This window comes from Lithobates pipiens, unplaced genomic scaffold (assembly GCF_037356315.1).
Source record: "Lithobates pipiens isolate NorthernLeopardFrog02 unplaced genomic scaffold, aLitPip1_a1.2 Scaffold_8, whole genome shotgun sequence".
NCBI lineage: Eukaryota > Metazoa > Chordata > Amphibia > Anura > Ranidae > Lithobates > Lithobates pipiens.
Genome location: NW_027507903.1, coordinates 569,530,422 through 569,549,754, shown reverse-complemented (window position 1 = coordinate 569,549,754; position 19,333 = coordinate 569,530,422). Strand labels below are relative to the sequence as shown.

Here is a 19,333-nt window from a genome sequence, read left to right as displayed (position 1 = left end):
CTCCTCAATATGTAGAAGCAACAAGTATTAGAAGCCGCTAAAAAGGGAGCTAGGAGGGGTATGGGAGAGCTCGAAAGATGATAGCAACGGTTTGCAGGGCCCACCACACAAATCGTGTCACTTCACCCTTATTGGGCAAGGTGATAGTGTATAGAAGTCAATGTTTAGACTAGTTTATGCGTTTCTTGTTTGGCAATTAAAATTTATTAGATAATTACTATTCCTTCTACTAACCCAACATACATAACATAGTTGTAAATGCTTTGTTGCTCCCTCTTTAACCACTTAAGCCCCAGACCAATTTGCAGCCAAAAAAGGACCAAGCCCTTTTTGCGATTCGGCACTGCCTCGCTTTAACTGACAAATAGCGCTTTTTGGTGGTATTTGATCACCTCCGCGGTTTTTATTTTTTGAGCTATACACAAAATAGAGTGACAATTTTTAGAAAAAAAATAAATAAAAAATGTTATACAATATTTTCTACAATAAATATCCCCCAAAAAAATATAAAACATTTTTTTTCCTCAGTTTAGGCCGATCTGTATTCTACATTTTTTTACCAAAAATAAAATTCGCAATTAGAGATTGATTTGCGCAAAAGTTATAGCGTTTACAAACTAGAGGATAGTTTGATAGCATTTAAAAAAAAAAAAAAAAAAAAAAAAAAACCCAACCCAATAAGTAATGGCAGCGATCAGAGATTTTTATTGTGACTGCAACACTATGGTGGACATTTTTCACAAATTTTTTGGAACCATTGTCATTTATACAGCAATCAGTGCTATTTAAATGCACTGATTCCTGTGTAAATGACACTGGCAGTGAAGGAGGTAACGTCATAACACCTAAACTGCCCCCTAGTGGTTATGTGTTTTTTTTTTATTGTAGGGGACATGGCGTCGCCGATCGTCCTTCCCTATAAAAAAGGGAAGAGACGATCGGTGACAGCCACACAGGAAAGCACAGGGAGAGGTTTGTTTACACAGACCTCTCCTCGTTCTTCAGCTCTGTGACCCAATCGCGGGATACCAGCGCCGATCGGGTCCGCTGGTCCCACGGCCACGGAGCTCAAGCGGAGTTGCACACAAATTTTTTTTTTTTTTTTTTAAACTTGCCTCTAAATGGCTGTTGCTAGGGGGTCCCTCATAGTCTGCCTCCTTCAGTGCCTGGGCTGGTGACATCACTGCCCCTTGGCCCAAGAAGGGCTCAGCTCTGCCCCCTCCCTCCTGTCAATCATCTGGGACACGCGCAAGGCTTCCATCTCCTGCATTGATGGACCCTGGGTCAGGTAAGGGTCTAATTATTAAAAGTCAGCCGCTGCAGTATTTGTAGCTGCTGACTTAATTTTTATTTTTAATGGGCACCCCGCTTTAATGTCATTGCTCAATAGCAAATCACTAGATTGCACAACAGCTATCTCCATGTAAAACTCCAACTTACATTCCCTTTAGTTTGCTTTTCAAATTATTTCCCCCTTATCGACTGACCAGCCAGTCAGGAAAGGGTGTCACAATACCCTTATACAGACAGCAAGAACCAACTAAACCTTCAAAAGTAAATTTTTCCAGTTTTTAAAACTGCAAAAAGTAAAGATTGCTAAAGAGTTGTTAAGAGTAAAGGCATGTACACACGATCTGACTTTTTGACAACAAACATGCAAATTAGCTGTTTTAACCCCTTCCCTACTGGGCAGGTAAACCCCCTCCTGCCCAGACCAATTTTCAGCTTTCGGTGCCCTCACACTTTGAATGACAATTACTCAGTTATGTAACACTATCCAAATAAATGTTTTGTCCTTTTTTCATACAAATAGAGCTTTCACTTGGTGGTATTTGGTCACCTTGGGGTGTTTTTTTTTTATTTTTTATTTGTGCTAGAAAATGGGAGAAAAAAAAAAAAAAATTCCACACACCACCTTTGTTTCTGTGATTAATAATTTGCAAAATTGTATTTGTTTTCATGAATTTTGGCCACAGTTTATACTGCTACACATCTTTGGTACAAATAACCCAAATTAGTGGATATTTGGTCTTTGTGAAAGTTAGAGATTCTACAAGCTGTGGTGCAATTCAAAAAAAATAAAAATAATAATAATAATAATAATAATAATAATAATAATAATATTATTATTATTATTAAAAAATTGATCACATCTGATATACTGGTGGCCCATCTCATTTCTTGTGACCCGAACAAGCCAGGAAAGTACAAATACCCCCCAAAGTCCCCCTTTTTGGGAAAGTAGACATTCCAAAATATTTAGCAAGCGGCATGGTGAGGTTTTTGGCGTTGTCATTTTTTCCCACAATTCTTTGCAAAATTAAGATTTTTTTCCCCCCCACAAAATTGTCATTGTAATAGGTTATTTTTCTCTGACATGGCATGTGTATACCACAAATAACGCCCCAAAATACATTCTGCTACTCCTGAGTATTACGATACCACATGTGTGGGACTTTCACAGCCTGGCCACTTAGAGAGGCCCAACATGCAGGGAGCGCCATCACGCGTTCTAGGAGCATAAATTACACATCTAACTTGTTGACTACCTATTACACTTTTGAAGGCCCTGGAGTACCAGGACAATGACACGTGGCACTGATGACAGATGGCACTAATACGTGGCACTGGGGACACATGGCACTGACAGGTGGCACTGGGGACAGGTGGGCGTGTGTGTGAAAACGTACTTTTCGGTGACGTTGCAGCCGTTCATCTCTCCCTCCTCACACCCTGTCTCTGTGTAAAGAGGGAGAGCCGATCTCATAGGTTTACATACGATATCACCTCTCATTTGACACGCCGATCGAGTGCTAAATGGCAGCTGTGATTGGCCATTTAGCACGATCTGTGATTGGCTGTGTCCAAGGGACACAGCCAACACAGAACTTCCCCGATGCGCACCCGCTGTAGCCGTCTTTGGGCTATAGCGCGGGCTAGGGCTGAAACAACTAACGATAAACAAACCCCTTCCAGTGCGATTATCTGTTTTTTTGTACTATAAAAGGGCTAATTTTAGTCTTTTTAACCCCATTATGTTATTAAACGTCTTAGGCCTGGTTCACATCTATATGTATATTGGCGCTTTTTGCAGAAACGCACTACAGCTCATTTACATGGTTTCCTATGGGATATGTTCATATCTGTGCGCTTTTCAGCCGCTGCATATTTGGAAAGGATCAGGGACTTTTAATGCAAAACTGCGTTTTTTTGGTTCAATATACTTCAATGGAGAAGCTGCAGAAAAGAATGTAATGCGTTTTTGCAGCAATTTGTTTTTTTTTTTTGTTTGGCAGATTAAAAAAAACGCAAATTACAGTAAAATCACTCACACAAAAATCAAAACGCACAGCAAAAAGCACTGCAGAAACAGATCAAAAGCAAAAACTGCATAGGTGTGTACCAAGCCTTAGGCTGGACACGCGGATCAATTTTCAGGTGTGAATATTCAGATGAAACATGAAAGAATGTTGTTTGAAATTTTCACTTCATTTCTGAACAAAAAAAAAAAAAAAAAAAAAAACACCCCACCACACATACACACTGTCTGAATTCCTTTGACCGAGAAGTTCTCCATTTCCAAATTTTCCTGGCACTGTGGTTAAAAGTGAACTTCAAATTTGACCCACTTTTTTTTTTTTTAAGGTTATTAACCGAAACAATAATCGGCCAACTAATCGATTATGAAAATAATCGTTAGTTGCAACCCTAGTCCGATCACGTGCACAGAAAAACATCGGACGTTACAGACACGCATGCTCAGAACCAATGCAAAAGATCAGACAACAATACAGAAGTTGACCAAAGGCGACAGTAAAGAGCAGGAAAACCCACGCGATTTGGTGAAAGTTGGCTGAAAAAGTCTGATCGTGTGTATGTTTAAACAAGTTCACGGCCAATGCCCTTTGTACAGAAATCCACGGAAACGTTTGTTTAACCACTGGGCACTTAAACACCCTTAATAACCAAACAAATTTTCAGCTTTTGGTGCTCTCACATTTTGAATGACAATTACTCAGTCATGCAACACTGTACCCATATGAAATTTTTGTCCTTTTTTTTTTTCACACAAATAGAGCTTTCTTTTGGTGGTATTTAATCACCTCTCTTTTTTTTTTTTTTTTTTTTTGGGCCATTAAAAGAAAAGACCGAAAATTCTGTAAAAAAAAAAAAAAAAAAAAAAAAAAAAAAAAATATATATATATATATTTTTTTCTTCGTTTCTGTGATAAAATTTTGCAGATTAGTAATTTTTCTTCATAAATTTTGGCCAAAATTTATACTACTACATATTTTTGGTAAAAATAAGTACAAATTGGTGGATTATTTGGTCTTTGTGAAAGTTAGAGTCCACAAGCTATGGTGCCAATATCTGAAAATTGATCACACCTGAAGTACTGACGGCCTATTTCAATTCTTGAGACCCTAACATGCCATAAAAGTACAAATACCCCCCAAATGACCCCTTTTTGGAAAGAAGACATTCCAAAAGGTATTTAGTAAGAGGCATGATGAGTTTTTTGAAGTTGTAATTTTTTCCCACAATTCTTTGCAATATCAAGATTTTTTTTCCTTTTTTTTTCTTCCCACAAAATTGTCATATTATCAGCTTATTTCTCACACACACACACACACACACACACACACACACACACACACACACACACACACACACACAGCATATGCATACCACAAATTACACCTCAAAACACATTCTGCTATTACTCCCGAGTACGGCGATGCCACATGTGTGAGATAATAAAAATAATAATAAAATAACTTACTATAGGTATAGGAATGGTTAAACGAGACAGCAAAAGAAAATGGCATTAATCACACTTAAAACAGGCAAGAGTACCTGAAAATGGTTACTGAAATGCACTCAGTTCTGCTCCATGTTTGAGCATTCTGAAATCTATACCTGCATTATGACAGTGGACTGTTAGGAGAAATTGAATGGTCCCAGGTACTTCTAGAATACAACCCTACAGATAAAAGGGCATTCACATTCTGCTCATCATTTATTTAAGCCAAAGCTACCATCTTGGCCTGTGTTTGGTCTTTAACTACCATGGTGCTGCACAGGTGATCAGTTATGTCACCAGCCATTTGATAGTTTGGTTGAGAGGTCAACCAACCAATGTGACAGTTATATTCTGGTCACATGCTGGGAATTTAAACGGTTCTTTGAAGTTACTAAAAATCAATGGGTTTAGTTCTTCTTTAAAAAGGGGTTGTAAAGTTTTTATTGATTTTTTTTTTTTTTTAAACAAAAAATGTCATACTTACCTTCGCTGTGCAGTTGGTTTTGCACAGAGTGGCTCCAATCCTCCTCTTCTGGGGTCCCTCTGCGGGCTCCTCCTCTTCTCAAGTGACCTGTCGGAGAAGCGATCTCCTTCAAGGCCACCCACGCTCAAATGTCCTGCTCCTGCGTCCATTCACACAGAAATCAGGACTAAGCCCAGCTCCCCAAGTCATTGGATTTGATTGACAGCAGCGGGGGCCAATTGCTGTGCTGCTATCAATTCATCCAATCAGGACCCCAGACACCGGCTTTTGTAGGTGTGCTCATCCCTGGCGCGAGATAGAGGGGGTACAGGCAAGATAGGCAAGGTTAAAAAAAAAAAAAAAAAAGAAGAAGAAACCCCCACCACAAGAAAATGTTTGTCTTGTTCCACACATCAGTCACGCAATCGGCAAAGAAGCCAGGACAGCCCCAGAGCCTGTACCTTCACCAACACCCCGATAGCATCCCTCTTGTTTCTAACGTCTCAAGCCCCCCTTAAAAGAAAGCGGTTCACCTTTTGGAGCCTTCAGTGCATCTTTTGAGCGTTCCATCACGAGATAACCGTTCTGTAAAGCGCAATATTTTCTCCTTAACAGCAGATACTGTGGAAAAGATTATAAATCAGAAATATTATTAAAGTTGAAGCATAGTTCATCTTGTTGTGGGTACAGCACCAGGGACGTCATTTTCCTCTAACAAAGTGTCTCAAGTCCTGCTGGCTGCTGCTTAGTGTAGGAGTCTTTACTCCGCCAACCCCAGGATACTCCCACACAGATGTTAAATTAAAAAGCAGAACTTCACTCTCAGTTAATGTTGACTATTTTTAAACCATATGCTGCTAGCATTAGTAAATAGATATACCTTCCTATCATATTTACTTTAGTATTTGTTTTTTTTTTTTTTTTTACATTTCTTCCATTAACTCCTGGTTGGCCTAGGCAAATGAGGTCATATTCCAGGAGGAGTGGGAAGAGGGGCTCTCGCCTAAGCACACCCTCCTGCGTGCATGTATAAGCCAAGGGCAAATGGACACCAGGAAGTAAATGCTGCATGAATCATCTGCCCTGACCATGGCCAGAAACGCTAGGAGGGGGTGGCAAAAACAAAGCACGGAGACATGGATGGGCAAGTTTTGCTTTGTAAAAAAAAAAAATTAAAAAAAAAAATAGTATTATTAATACTATTATATATTTTATAATAATTATTATTAGGAGAGGAACTAAACAAGGTTTTTGGTTTGTTCAGCTCAGATACAGTGTAGTTCAGCTTTAAGATCTGCAGCTACAAAGCATCAGCTGCTCTCCCTCACCTTCCTTGTCTGTTTATGGAGGAGAGCAGATGGATGACAGGATATACCTCTTTTAATCACAAAGTGCCTTGCATTCTGGGAAAACATAAGAGTTTATGTTAATGGATAAGAAATAGAAGAAGATGAGAGCAAAGCCAATGCCTCAATCACAGGTCACTGCTCTTAACCCCTGCAGCACCAGAAGTTCACAAAGGTGACGTTAAGTTTTTTTTTTTTTTGCAGGTCACACGTTTAGAGTTAGAGGAGGTCTTGGGCAAGAATTGTAATATGAACGAGACTTAAGTATGCGTTCAATTCTGTGGGTGAGCAGGCAGGGAAAGGGGGGGGGGGGGAAGAAGAGAGAACCTTTACACCACACGCACATGCACGCCATGGATTTTCTCTAGTACAGTCCACAGACTAACAGCATATATGAGGTCTATTTCACTGGTAGACGCTTGTTCTTAATGACCATTTTGATACTAATTTTATTTTATTTTATTTAATAAGATAGTTTATCTATATTATATAATAATAATAATTTTAAATTATGTGATATACATTACCCATAACATGATATATTTTATGCATTGTCTCTTATTATTAAGACTATCTTATTTGTGGCCACTAGGTGTCATTGCAGCACCCTTTCTGGTAGTACTGGAGAGGAGGCAATATGTTTATCCTATGCCCAGGCCTCGTTCTCATTCCTGTTCCGTACTGGAAGTGACGTTCGTTCACTTCCAGTACCATCGCAGATGCGCACTTCCGGTCTCGGGTTGCGACCTGATGGAGAGACGGGCGTGCTTTTACATGCATCTGGTAAGTCTATCGAACGAAAGTTTATATAGGGCGGATGGCCCCTCTACAGTAATTGTATTATTACATCAGCAGTCCTTTGCCCTTTCCTCTTTACATTGGTAGGAATGGGTGGAACGCATTGTTATTGAGGCGTGGAACGCACGCCAGGCCGCCATCTTACTATAACCGGAAGTGGGGCCGCTATTATCCCCAATCATGCCTCTTATGTCCAAATACATTGGACATATAGGTGGAACGCACAAAAAATGGAGGCGTGGAACGCACGCCCGCCTGCCATCTTGGATACACCGGAAGTGGGCATGATTGCAACACATGAGGGAATGGCATCACTTTATTGTGTAAGTACCTATATAAGGCAGTATGTCAGTAGTTGGAGCCCACCCCAGATGATGACCTGTAGGTCGAAACGCGTCGGGAGGACTCCGCTACTGCCTATTTTCCTCTGATATGCTTTATTGATCATTCTGGAAATGTGAGTTTGAACCATTTTTTTATTAAAAGGCTTTTTTTAAACGTTATTATGCCATGTTGGCTTTGTTTCTTCATCTTCCATGCCTGAGTTGTTGTCGGAGTTGTTCATGTATATGAAAAACAGTGATCACACCTAGTCGTCTGTGTGAACCGTATGTGGCACGATTGGAACATCCAATTTTGGGACTACTTTGGCCGAGATTACAAGCTCTGGTTGACCCCTGAGGCGTACGTCTGCTAGGGTCATATTGATTCGGTAAGCCTGCACCCTATAAGGTGGTGGGATCGTCACAGGGTGAAATACCTTTCTTGGTCACAACACTACAGGATCTCGGTTGATATCGTAACACGTTGAGACTGACATTCTGCACGTCTTTATATGGACTTTATATTTTGCATGTCTTATTATGGACTTTACCACTGTCATTAATCATATTTTTATGTGTTTATATTGATTGGTTTTTGCTTTGTTTCCCTCTTCACTGGGATAAGTATTCATACAATCCCCAATTGATTTCATGCACATATTTACAGGTCATCACTTTTTTTCTTATTAATTGTTTCAATACATATATCAGTATTGCCCCCCCCCCCCATCTCTTTTGGGGTCACTTCACACATATTTTTTCACACAGGTGTACACACACGTTTGTATTACTTTAAGAGTCACATATATATAAGTTGGGCGCTCACACTTTATTTTTGACATATATGAGAGAATTGCCACCACCAGATTTCCTATTCAGGCAGCTACAGGACCAAATATTATACCACCTGGCTCAGTTGATTTTTACATACCATGGGTGGCCAGGCCACACACACACACACGCCTTGAATTTCTTCCCTCCAATTTGTGCCCCCCAAAAAAGGTTATAAAAAAAATAAAAATAATAATAATAATAAATAAACTTACCGGTTGCACTAAAAGAACTTGAGTCGAAGCCATCAGTATGCGACAAGGGGTTCTCCAGCTTACGTACTGAATACTGATGGAAAAAAAAAAATATTATTATTATTATTAATAATAAGGACATGGTAACCAAGAACAAAATTAAGGTAAAATGCCTGCCCATCAACAATGCCTGGGCGTAGTCAATCTCTATATAGACTAGGGGTCTCAGACTGGTGGCCCTCCAGCTGTCACAAAACTACAAATCCCATCATGGCTCTGCCTGTGGGAGTTATGCTTGTAAATGTCAGCCTTGTAATGCCTCATGGGAATTGTAGTTTTGCAACAGTTGGAGGGCTGCCAGTCTAAGACCCCTAACGTAGACTCAAAACCAGCAATATCTTAGCACTATCAAGGTAACCGATGATTTTGGTCATAAATGTTCAATATTATTTATTATATATATATATATATATATATATATATATATATATATATATATATATATATATATATATATATATATATATATATATATATATATATATATATATATATATATATATATATATATATTTTTTTTTTTATTTATTTTTTTAAGAAAAAATAAAATAAAATAAAAAATTCTATGGAGAAAAAAAACCACACACACACACACACACACACACACACACACACACACAAGATTTAAGCCATACAGATTGGATCAAATCGCATGCAATGTGAACAGGAATGCAGCAAGATTCCTGTCCTGTTCAAAATTGCATGCATGCATGCATTACATGCTCTGTGCAATTGCACAGAGCGGCCTTGAACCTCTTCTTCTGGTCTCCTTCACCAGCACCCTTTGTTCCTCTACAGCAGGGACATGCAATTAACAGACCTCCAGCTGTTGCAAAACTACAAGTTCCATCATGCCTCTCCCTCTGGGTGTCATGCTTGTGGCTGTCAGAGTCTTGCTATGCCTCATGGGACTTGTAGTTCTGCAACAGCTGGAGGTCCGCTAATTGCATATCCCTGCTCTACAGCAATACACTGCCCATGGGGGCAGTGGTGTGGGCTCATTTCTGAGCCGGGCTTAGTGCCCCGCCTTAAAGATTTGATCGCAGTGGGAGCTACGAGAAGAAAGTCCAAGAAGAGGGGAGAAATAACCTACAGCTGGGTACAGCGCTGGGCCGTGCAAGTTTTTTTTACATTAAATGCATGAAGGTGGAACCCCCCCCCCCATTCGTTTTTGATAATACATTTCCAACATTAAAAAAAAAAAAAAAAAAAAAAAAAAAAAAAAAACACCACACACACACACACACACACACACACACACACACACACACATACTCTATTACTGCACCTGGAAGCAAGCATGTATGAGCTCCATAAGGCGATCATTTTCTGGCAATGACAAGCTGATGGCATCACTAAGACCTGTAATAGTCAATACAGACAAATAAATAAGTCAAACCAATCATCTGCAGGAGTCCAAGGCTGGGTTTACACTTGCTAGAATACGCTGATCCTGCTTCTATGTTAAGGGGAAAATTTTAAATAAAAAAAAAAAAATTGGGTCCAGAAAATTTGTTGTCCTCAGTGGATCACAGCCAGGGTGGAGACAAATATGATGATAAAAAAAAAAAATTATATATATTTTTTTTTATTAGGATTTCAAAATCTATTTTTAGCAAATTTTAACCCTTTAAAGTCCCATTTTTCACTGAGTTAGTGTGACTTAAAATGGTGGAGCAGAACATTAAAGGGTTAATAAAAAAAAAAAAAAAAAAACACCCCTATCTAAAAGTTCGTTTTCTACTTAAGATACATTAAAAAAAAAAAAAAAAAAAAAAAAAAAAAAAAAAGGCAACATTACAAAAATCTAATTAGAGTCCTTTTTACAATATTGCAGGAGCGCTTTCATCCACATTCAAATGCAGATATCCTTTCTCATAAGCAATACGATGAGGCAAGTATCAGAAGAGTCTCTTACTGTGATTTGTACAAAGCTTCCACCCAAAATTCACCACTTGCGGCAAAAACTCCCCTTTGGGGGTACACTCACCAGACCACAACTAATAAAGAGCCTTGATATCTCAAGCATATATGTCCACTTTTCACTGCTCATCTCCCACCATCCACTAGATGTCTCCCCCCCCGTACAAAAATGGGCCTGTGATCAGGCATGAAATTTAGCTCAGTTATGTAGCATGATGCTGTATTCTGCAATATTTACATTTTTTGTTAAACTCATTCAATGAAGCCAAGCTCCTCAAGCTGAGATAACATGCACTGCATTGATGCATTTACACAATTTCACAGTATCCATAAGATAAACCAAAGTTCAGGAATATTCCTTTATCCCATTGTTTTGCAAATCTATGTACACTACAAACTGTATGATTGAATCGGTTCCGATATTGCTGTTTTACTAGCCTGACAGCTTATTCTAAATATCAAAACCTTCATTTTGTTTGCAAATATTAAAAGATTCTAATTACCAGCAAGAATGAGTCTTTACATTTAAAGAGCACCTGTAATTTCAGATCCATCATGGCAGCGGCAGCTAGTGGCCAACCGCTCCCGTGCTGCCGCCATATCCCTCACTTTGTTGCGTCACTGCCGCATCACCAGCCGTCCCATTAAAGTGAACGGGACCGACAGTGAGTCAGGATGAGCGGCTGCGGGACAGACGATAGTTGCTCTTTAAAAAATTATGATTTAATTAGAGTTGATTTAAAATCAAATCCACCCTGATGAATTTGTTACAACCCCATATAAACCTATTTTTCTTCCAAATCACTGTCAGCGTTTTCTGATTGTGGGACAAAACATTAAGGGTCCATTCACACCACATGCGGTGGAATTGCGTTGGGGGACTATTCCTGTACAGTCCCACTGCATAACAAGGTAAAATTACGCATCTCCCTTATCTGCCTGGCTCTGATGGTGTGTGGTGGGGGAAGAAAAAATAAAAACAAACAAATAAAAACCCCACACCACACCACTGCACTGATCCCGACCTGACCGCACACCAGCTAATGCGCTGTAATGCAGAAGCTGGTGTAAACTAGCCCTAAGGCCCCTTTCACACTGGGGCAGTTTTCAGGCGTTACAGTGCTAAAAATAGCGCCTGAAAAAAAACGGCCCCTTTCACTCCAGTGTGAAAGCCGGAGGGCTTTCACACTGGAGCGGTGCGCTGGCAGGACAGTGAAAAAAGTCCTGCTAGCCGCATCTTTGGAGCGGTGAATTCACCGCTCCTACCCATTGAAATCAATGGGACAGCGCGGCAATACCGCCGCTGCAGCGGCGCTTTGCGGACGGTTTTAACCCTTTTTCGGCCGCTAGCGGGGGTTAAAACCACCCCGCTAGCGCCCGCAGACTGCCGCTAAAAATAGCGGCGCTTTACCGCCGACGCCCGCACCGCCCCAGTGTGAAAAGGGCCTAAGGGAATGAGTTTGGGGAGATATGTTCATCTCCAACCCATCACTTACTGGTAGCATTATGATAAATAGGTGGTAGTGTCCTCCGGCGTTTATTTCCAACAGATCTTCGTAATGATTTTCTTCTGGCACGAGGACTTGGGGAAGAGTCTTGAAAAGACAAGTTGTTTGGGCTGCTCTTTTGTTTCTTTTCAGGAGAAGTCATTTTGGGAAATTGTGATTTTTGGACCCAAGAAAGTGGAAATGCACCTAAAGAAAAAAAATAAATAAATAAATAATAATAAAGCAATGTACAACCGAAAGCCATGATATAATAAAGGTAGCAAGTAATATTGAACAGCCGCCTCCTTTTTAGTTACAAAGTATTTATTGGATGTTAAAAAGGTTATATGCCAAGTCCCACCTTTTTGTGTATAAATGCTACCAAACTATAAAATGTGGCTTTTGCTATGGGAACATTAAAAGGCACTTGCAATAATGTTTGAAGGGAAACAATTAGAGATAAAGCTGGAAAAGCAAATTTGGGTGGGATGAAAGCACTAAAATAATAATATAGCTTATACCCCTACCCTAAAGTGGAACTTCCGCTCATCAGAACCCCCCCCCCCCCCCCCCCCTCCGGAGGAGGGAGGTGCAGATACCCGTCTAAGACAGGTATTTGCACCCACTTCCAGGCATAAACTCTCATGGGACAGTGTGGACCATTCCCATTGTGCTGTGCGAATCATGCATGCACAGTAGGGAACCAGGAAGTGAAGCCGCAACGCTTCACTTCTTGATTCATTCCTCTCTGAGAGATCGATTGGTCGCCGACATCGCTGGACCCTGGGTGAGGCGAGTGTCCATTTATTAAAAGTCAGCAGCTGTAGGCTTTTAATATTTTTTTGTAGGTGGAATCTCTCTTTAAATTATTTCCTGGTTCCCATGCCTAGGCAAATGAGGTCATACATCCCAGAAGTCTTCAAGAGGGGGTTCTCTCCGCTAAGCACAATCTCCTGCCTGCATGCTTGAGTCAAGGGCAGATGGATTTCAGGAAGTAAATGCTACCTGAATCATCTGCCCCTCCTTAAAAGGATATGTAAAACGTTTGTTAAAAAAAAAAAAAAAAAAAAAACACCCATGTCATACTTACATCCTCTGTGCAGTTGTTTTGCACAGACTGGCCCTGATCCTTCTCTTCTGGGGTCATTCAGCGGTGCTCCTGGCTTCTCTTCTTGAGTGCCCCGTTGGAGAAGCCCTCTCCCTCGGGACACCCGTGCAGGCACGTTTCTGTGTCCTGCTGCGTCCATTGACAGACAGCAGGACTTGGCTCCACCCCTCCGACTCCCACATCATTGGATTTGATTGACAGCAGCAGGAGCCAATGGCTGCGCTGCTATCAATCTATCCAATCAGGACCTGAGACACCGTCTGGAGCTGGCGTGCTCATCCCAGACGCTGGAAAGACCGGGTTCAGGTAAGTAAAAGGGCGGCTCTGGTGTACTATAAGAGGTTTTTCACCTTAATGCATGATATCCATTGAGGGGAAAAACCAAGAGGGTTTACAACCCCTTCAACCAGTTCACTACCGCCGTATTGTAAGATGAGGGCGGCAGGAACTATTCCTCCCTCCGGGTGGGCGTCATATGACGTCCTCCGCTTCCCGGCCATGTGGAAAGCGCACGCCCGCCACATCGCTGGGAACCTGATGCACGTGCCCAGTGGCCGCGACACGCCCCGGGCACCCACGACTGCGCGGTAACAGAGCCGGGACATGGATCTGCGTGTGTAAACACACAGATCCACGTCCTGTCAGGGGAGAGGAGAACTGATCGTGTGTTCCTTGTACAGAGGAACACCGATCGGTCTCCTCCCCTCATCAGTCCCCTCCCCCCACAGTTAGAATCACTCCCTAGGACACACATTTAACCCCTGCAGCGCCCCCTAGTGTTAACCCCTTCCCTGCCAGTCACATTTATACAGTAATCGTTGCATTTTTTTTTTTATATAGCACCGATCGCTTTATAAATGTGAATGGTCCCAAAATAGTGGCAAAAGTGTCCAATCTATACACCGCAATGTCAAAAATCACAGATCGCCGCCATTAGTAGTAAAGAAATAAAAATGACAAATCTATCCCCTATTTTGAAGACACTACAACTTTTGCGCAAATCAATATAAGCTAATTGGGATTTTTTATTTTTATTTTTGTCAAAAGGGGCAAGACCGAAAAAAATAAATAAAAAAAAATAAAAGGAAAAAGGACGTTGGCTTCTGTTGGACCGGCTGCCATAAACACGGGCCGAACGTTTCTATTGAACCGGCTTGATGACGCCTGTGTATGGGGCGTTAGGCACGAAGATTGGTACATGAACACAGTGCACACCAACGGCTTTGTGCTCAGTGCAGCTTGCTGGTGTAAGCAGGAGCATTACCATGTGAAAAGCAATTCAGGGTAGATTGCTTTTCAAAGGGCATTTGACAGGCGACTGAGGTGTCATGTCGCCCCCTCCACCTCCGTTTAAAACGCCTAAAAACCCTGTACCACAACTATGTGTATTACAAGCGGTTGCAGCACTGCCCCATTCAAGGGAACCCCATGCATGTGCAAGCGAGGTGCACAGGTATGAACCACGCCTAATAGCGCATAATTGTTATAAAAGGTCTATACCTGATATTAGAAGGACAGACAATTCCAGAGGGACAACAGCCCCTGTGGACTGTATACAGCTGGGAGCTTTGCATTCTATAACACAAGTGAAGACACCATATACAAGTACAGTGAACTCCCTCCTCAATGCACAGCTGAGCACTTACCCTCTCCAGGCGCCCAGCACAATACAGACAACCCGCTCGCTGAATAGTATTAGCCAATAGCAGCGTACCTGTTTTACAGCCCACAACCGGAGAGACAAGCAGTGTGATTGGTGCACTGTGCCGTGACTGGGCGTGTGCTGGGAAAAGCCTGGTGTTTCGTCAGATTAGGCGACCGGAATGTGTAACGGAAGTGACGTTTCGTCGCCGCCATCTTGCTCTCCCCTTAGACTGAGAAGGGGAAAAGCGGACATCTTATTACACCCAACGTGGTTTTGCATGTTACACTTATTTTTAACAGTAAAGTGAATTTATCTAGTGAAATACAATACTTACAACTCCCTATGGTTGTTTAGATGTTGAAATGTAAAAGCAGCAAACTTCTGTCAGCTTAGCAAACCGATGAGATGAGCAGGCTTGCCGCTGCTTTTAAAATTCAACATCTAAACAGTCAGACGGAGTTCTAAGTACTGAATTTCACTATATAAACTCACTTTACTGTTATAAATAAGTTTAACCACTTGACCACTGGGCACTTAAACACCCTTAATAACCAGACCAATTTTCAGCTTTCGGTGCTCTCACATTTTGAATGACAATTACTCAGTCATGCAACACTGGACCTATATGAAATTTTTGTCCTTTTTTTCACACAAATGGAGCTTTCTTTTGGTGGTATTTAATCACTGCTGGGTTTTTTATTTTTTGTGCTATAAAAGAAAAAATACAGAAAATTCTGTAAAAAAATGAATTTTTCTTCATTTCTGTTATAAAATTTAGCAGATCAGTAATTTTTTCTTCATAAATTTTGGCCAAAATTTATACCACTACATATCTTTGGTAAAAATAAGTACAAATTGGTGGATATTATTTGGTCTTTGTGAAAGTTATAGAGTCCACAAGCTATGGTGCCAATATCTGAAAATTGATCACACCTGAAGTTCTGACAGCCTATTTCAATTCTTGAGACCCTAACATGCCAGAAAAGTACAAATACCCCCCAAATGACCCCTTTTTGGAAAGAAGACATTCCAAGGTATTTAGTAAGAGGCATGATGAGTTTTTTGAAGTTGTCATTTTTTCCCACAATTCTTTGCAAAATCAAGATTTTTTTACTTTTTTTTTTTTTTTCACAAAATTGTCATATTATCAGTTTATTTCTCACACAGCATAGGCATACCACAAATTACACCCCAAAACACATTCTGCTATTACTGCCGAGTACGGCGATACCACATGTGTGAGACTTTTACACAGCGTGGCCACATACAGAGGCCCAACATGCAGGGAGCGCCATCAGGCGTTCTGGAGCACCCAGGACAATTCTGACATTTCTCTCCTACATGTAAAAATCATCATTTATTTGCTAGAAAATTACATCGAATCCCAAAACATTATATATGTTTTTTTAGCAAACACCCTGGAGAATACAATGGTGGTCGTTGCAACTTTTTTATCTCGCACGGTATTTGCGCAGCAATTTTTCGAATGCTTTTTTTTGGAAAAAAAACTGTTTTGTGCTTAAAAAAAAAAAACACAGTAAAGTTAGCCCAATTTTTGCATAAGGTGAAAGATGAAGTTACACCGAGTAAATTGATACCTAACATGTCACTCTTCAAAATTGCACAGGCTCGTGGAATGGCGCCAAACGTCGCTACTTAAAAATCCCCATAGGCGACGATTTAATTTTTTTTTTACTGGTCATATGTTTTGAGTTACAGAGGAGGTCTAGGGCTAGAATTATTGCTCTCGCTCCAACGTACGCAGCGATACCTCACATGTGTGGTTTGAACACCGTTTTCATATGTGGGCGGGACTTACGTATGCGTTCGCTTCTGCATGCGAGCACATGGGGACAGGGGCGCTTTAAAAAAAAAATAAAAAATTTTTACTTTCAAAAGATTTTTATTTTTACGATAAAGGCACTTACATACATATACCAGAATATAAACAATCTGCAGCAGGGAGGGCCCGCTGACACAATGTAAGTAATGAAAACAGGAGACATTGGTGAAGGACAGACAATATCAAAAGGGTACAGTCGGCATGCCCCTCCTCAGCGAGGGGCTAAACAAAAGAGAGGTAAACAAAGGGTGACCCCCCGGGGAGAGCCCACCCAATAGAACCGTTAGGGGTAGCACCCAGGAGCCCCCATCCCGACACCCCTAATAGGGAACTTGCTGTGCCAGGATGGGGGAGTATCCTCCCAGGCCCCCCCCTCTCAGAGGGATAAAAAAGTTGATGGACCGTCCGCAGTGGGCCCCGTAACATTAAATTGGACTGTACGGTGAACCTGTCAATTGCAGCTCTGTTGAGCAAACCAAAAACTTAGAGCGTCTAGAAGGACAGAGGAAAGAAGAGAGGAGGAGAAGAGGAGGACAGAGGGGTAAGGGGGTGTAAGCTATGTCCTAAAAGGGTGGAAGGTTATAGCGGGAGAATGTTTAGCATTCAATGTAAGAGGGGGCGCTTTAGGAGTGAGGTCTGGTCACTAGAGGAGAGCCTGGGGGTACCCCAGGCAGCAGAGAGATTCCCATGTAACGGGCCCAAGGGTCCCACACCTTTCGGAATTTAGGTGTGGTATCTGACAGAATACCTGACAGTTTTTCTTGGGACATTATCCACGATATCTTCCTCTTAACTGCGAGGAAGGAGGGTCTGGGTTGCTTCCATGCGGAGGCAATCGCAATTTTGGCTCCTAATAGGATAAAATAAGTTAGTTTCTGAGTGATACCAGACAGCAAAGGAACAGGGGCATTGAGTAACGCAACCTCTGGAGTTCTCGGAACCCGGCAGCCTGTGACTAAGTAAATCAAGTTAAAGATTTTAGTCCAGAACGATCGAAGCCTAGGGCATTCCCACCAGATGTGGATCATGGAGCCACGAAGTTGGCACCCCCTAAAACATAAGGGGTTAGCCGTGGGGTATATTTTGGCTAGCCTGACTGGAGTGAGGTACCACCTGGTTATCAATTTGATGCTAGCCTCCATTAGTGAGGTGTTTTGGATCCCACGAAAGGATCTGGCTAGGGCCAGCTGCCAGGTTTCAAGACTGCCAGAGGTCTGGAGATCAGATTCCCATGCCGTCATATAGGGGGATTTGCCCGTTGGGGAAGTGAGAGCCGCATAGATCACTGAAATTCCACCCCTCTGCTCCCCGATCCTACCACACCAGGCTTCATATTCAGTAAAGGGAGGAGGAAGGGGTTTGTTTTTCCAAAGTGAGTTCAAGAAGTGAGATATTTGTTGGAAGCGGAACCTCTCTGAGTCTGGTAGCTCTAAGTGTTCAATACAATAAGCCAGGGAAATCGGACCCCTTGAATTGAAAAAGTGACCTATCCGGTACAGTCCCTTGTCCAACCACCATCTGAAGGCCTCAATGTCCAGACCAGGGGGGAAGTCGTGATTACGGAACATGTGAGCAAGGGGTCTTAAAGTGGAGACTAGGGAAGGCTCTTTGCGAAGACCGTCCCATAGGGCGCAGGAGTGAGATAGGGATGGGGACATGATGGGCGGCCTGGCTTTGGGCGGGCACCACAATAGAAAATCTAGTGTGAAAGAGGGTACGGAACAGCGTTCTATGGACTGCCAGTCCGGTTTCTCGTATTTGGAGTAGATCGAGGAGAGTTGGGCTAGGCGAGCTGCAAGGTAGTATTTGTGAAGGTTAGGTAAGCCCAGCCCCCCCCTGCGTCTGTGCAGGAAGAGCGTGTTTTGCGGTAGACGGTACCCCTTATTACCCCAAATATATTTCAGTATTTTGCTTTGCAGAGAGCAAAGGTGGTCCTTCCGAACTGGTATTGGAAGGGCTCGAAAATAGTAGAGGATTTTGGGGAGAAGGGTCATTTTTATGGAGTTAATCCGGCCAAGCCAGGATAGTTTATAGATGTTTAGACCATGAGGAGAGATCAGTTTCCAGCTGTCTGTATAATTTGGGGTAATTGTGGGCGTACAACATCTCTATTTTAGGTGTAAGGGAGATGCCCAAGTATTGGATGGCAGTGTCACTCCATTGGAACGGAAAGGATTGTTTGAGTGAGAGGACTTGGTGGGTGGGGAGAGAAACATTCAAAGCCACAGACTTGGAGTAATTAACCCGCAAGCCTGAGACCTTGGCAAAGTCGTCTAGTACCCAGGATAAGTTGGGCAGGGTTGTGAGGGGGGAAGTGAGGAATAACAGTATGTCGTCCGCGAAGAGTCCGCATTTGTGCGTTTGACTACCGCACTGGACACCTCCAATGTCCATGTTGTGGCGGATTGCGATCGCCAGTGTTTCAATGGCTATTGCAAATATGAGGGGGGATAGGGGGCACCCCTGTCTGGTCCCCCTGGTGATGGGAATTGGAGCGGAGAGGTATC

General features: G+C 42.0%; 1 protein-coding gene across 4 annotated transcripts in view; it reads right to left on the bottom strand.

The window, feature by feature from the left end:
• DSN1 (DSN1 component of MIS12 kinetochore complex) overlaps positions 1 to 15,120 on the bottom strand; it is a 45,535-nt gene extending 30,415 nt beyond the window's left edge. The window contains exons 1-5 of one of the 4 annotated variants that reach the window (XM_077470160.1): positions 15,053 to 15,120; positions 12,240 to 12,437; positions 10,109 to 10,182; positions 8,782 to 8,854; positions 5,802 to 5,889 (exon numbers count right to left, since the gene is read on the bottom strand). In XM_077470160.1, the coding sequence (XP_077326286.1) occupies positions 5,802 to 5,889; positions 8,782 to 8,854; positions 10,109 to 10,182; positions 12,240 to 12,393 (389 nt within the window). In that variant the 5' untranslated portion in view covers positions 12,394 to 12,437; positions 15,053 to 15,120. Of the gene's footprint in view, positions 1 to 5,801; positions 5,890 to 8,781; positions 8,855 to 10,108; positions 10,183 to 12,239; positions 12,438 to 13,320; positions 13,493 to 14,838; positions 14,964 to 14,984 lie in introns of those variants that run through there. The other 3 variants (XM_077470158.1, XM_077470159.1, XM_077470157.1) reach the window with 3 other exon arrangements.
• Positions 15,121 to 19,333: the final 4,213 nt, after the last annotated feature.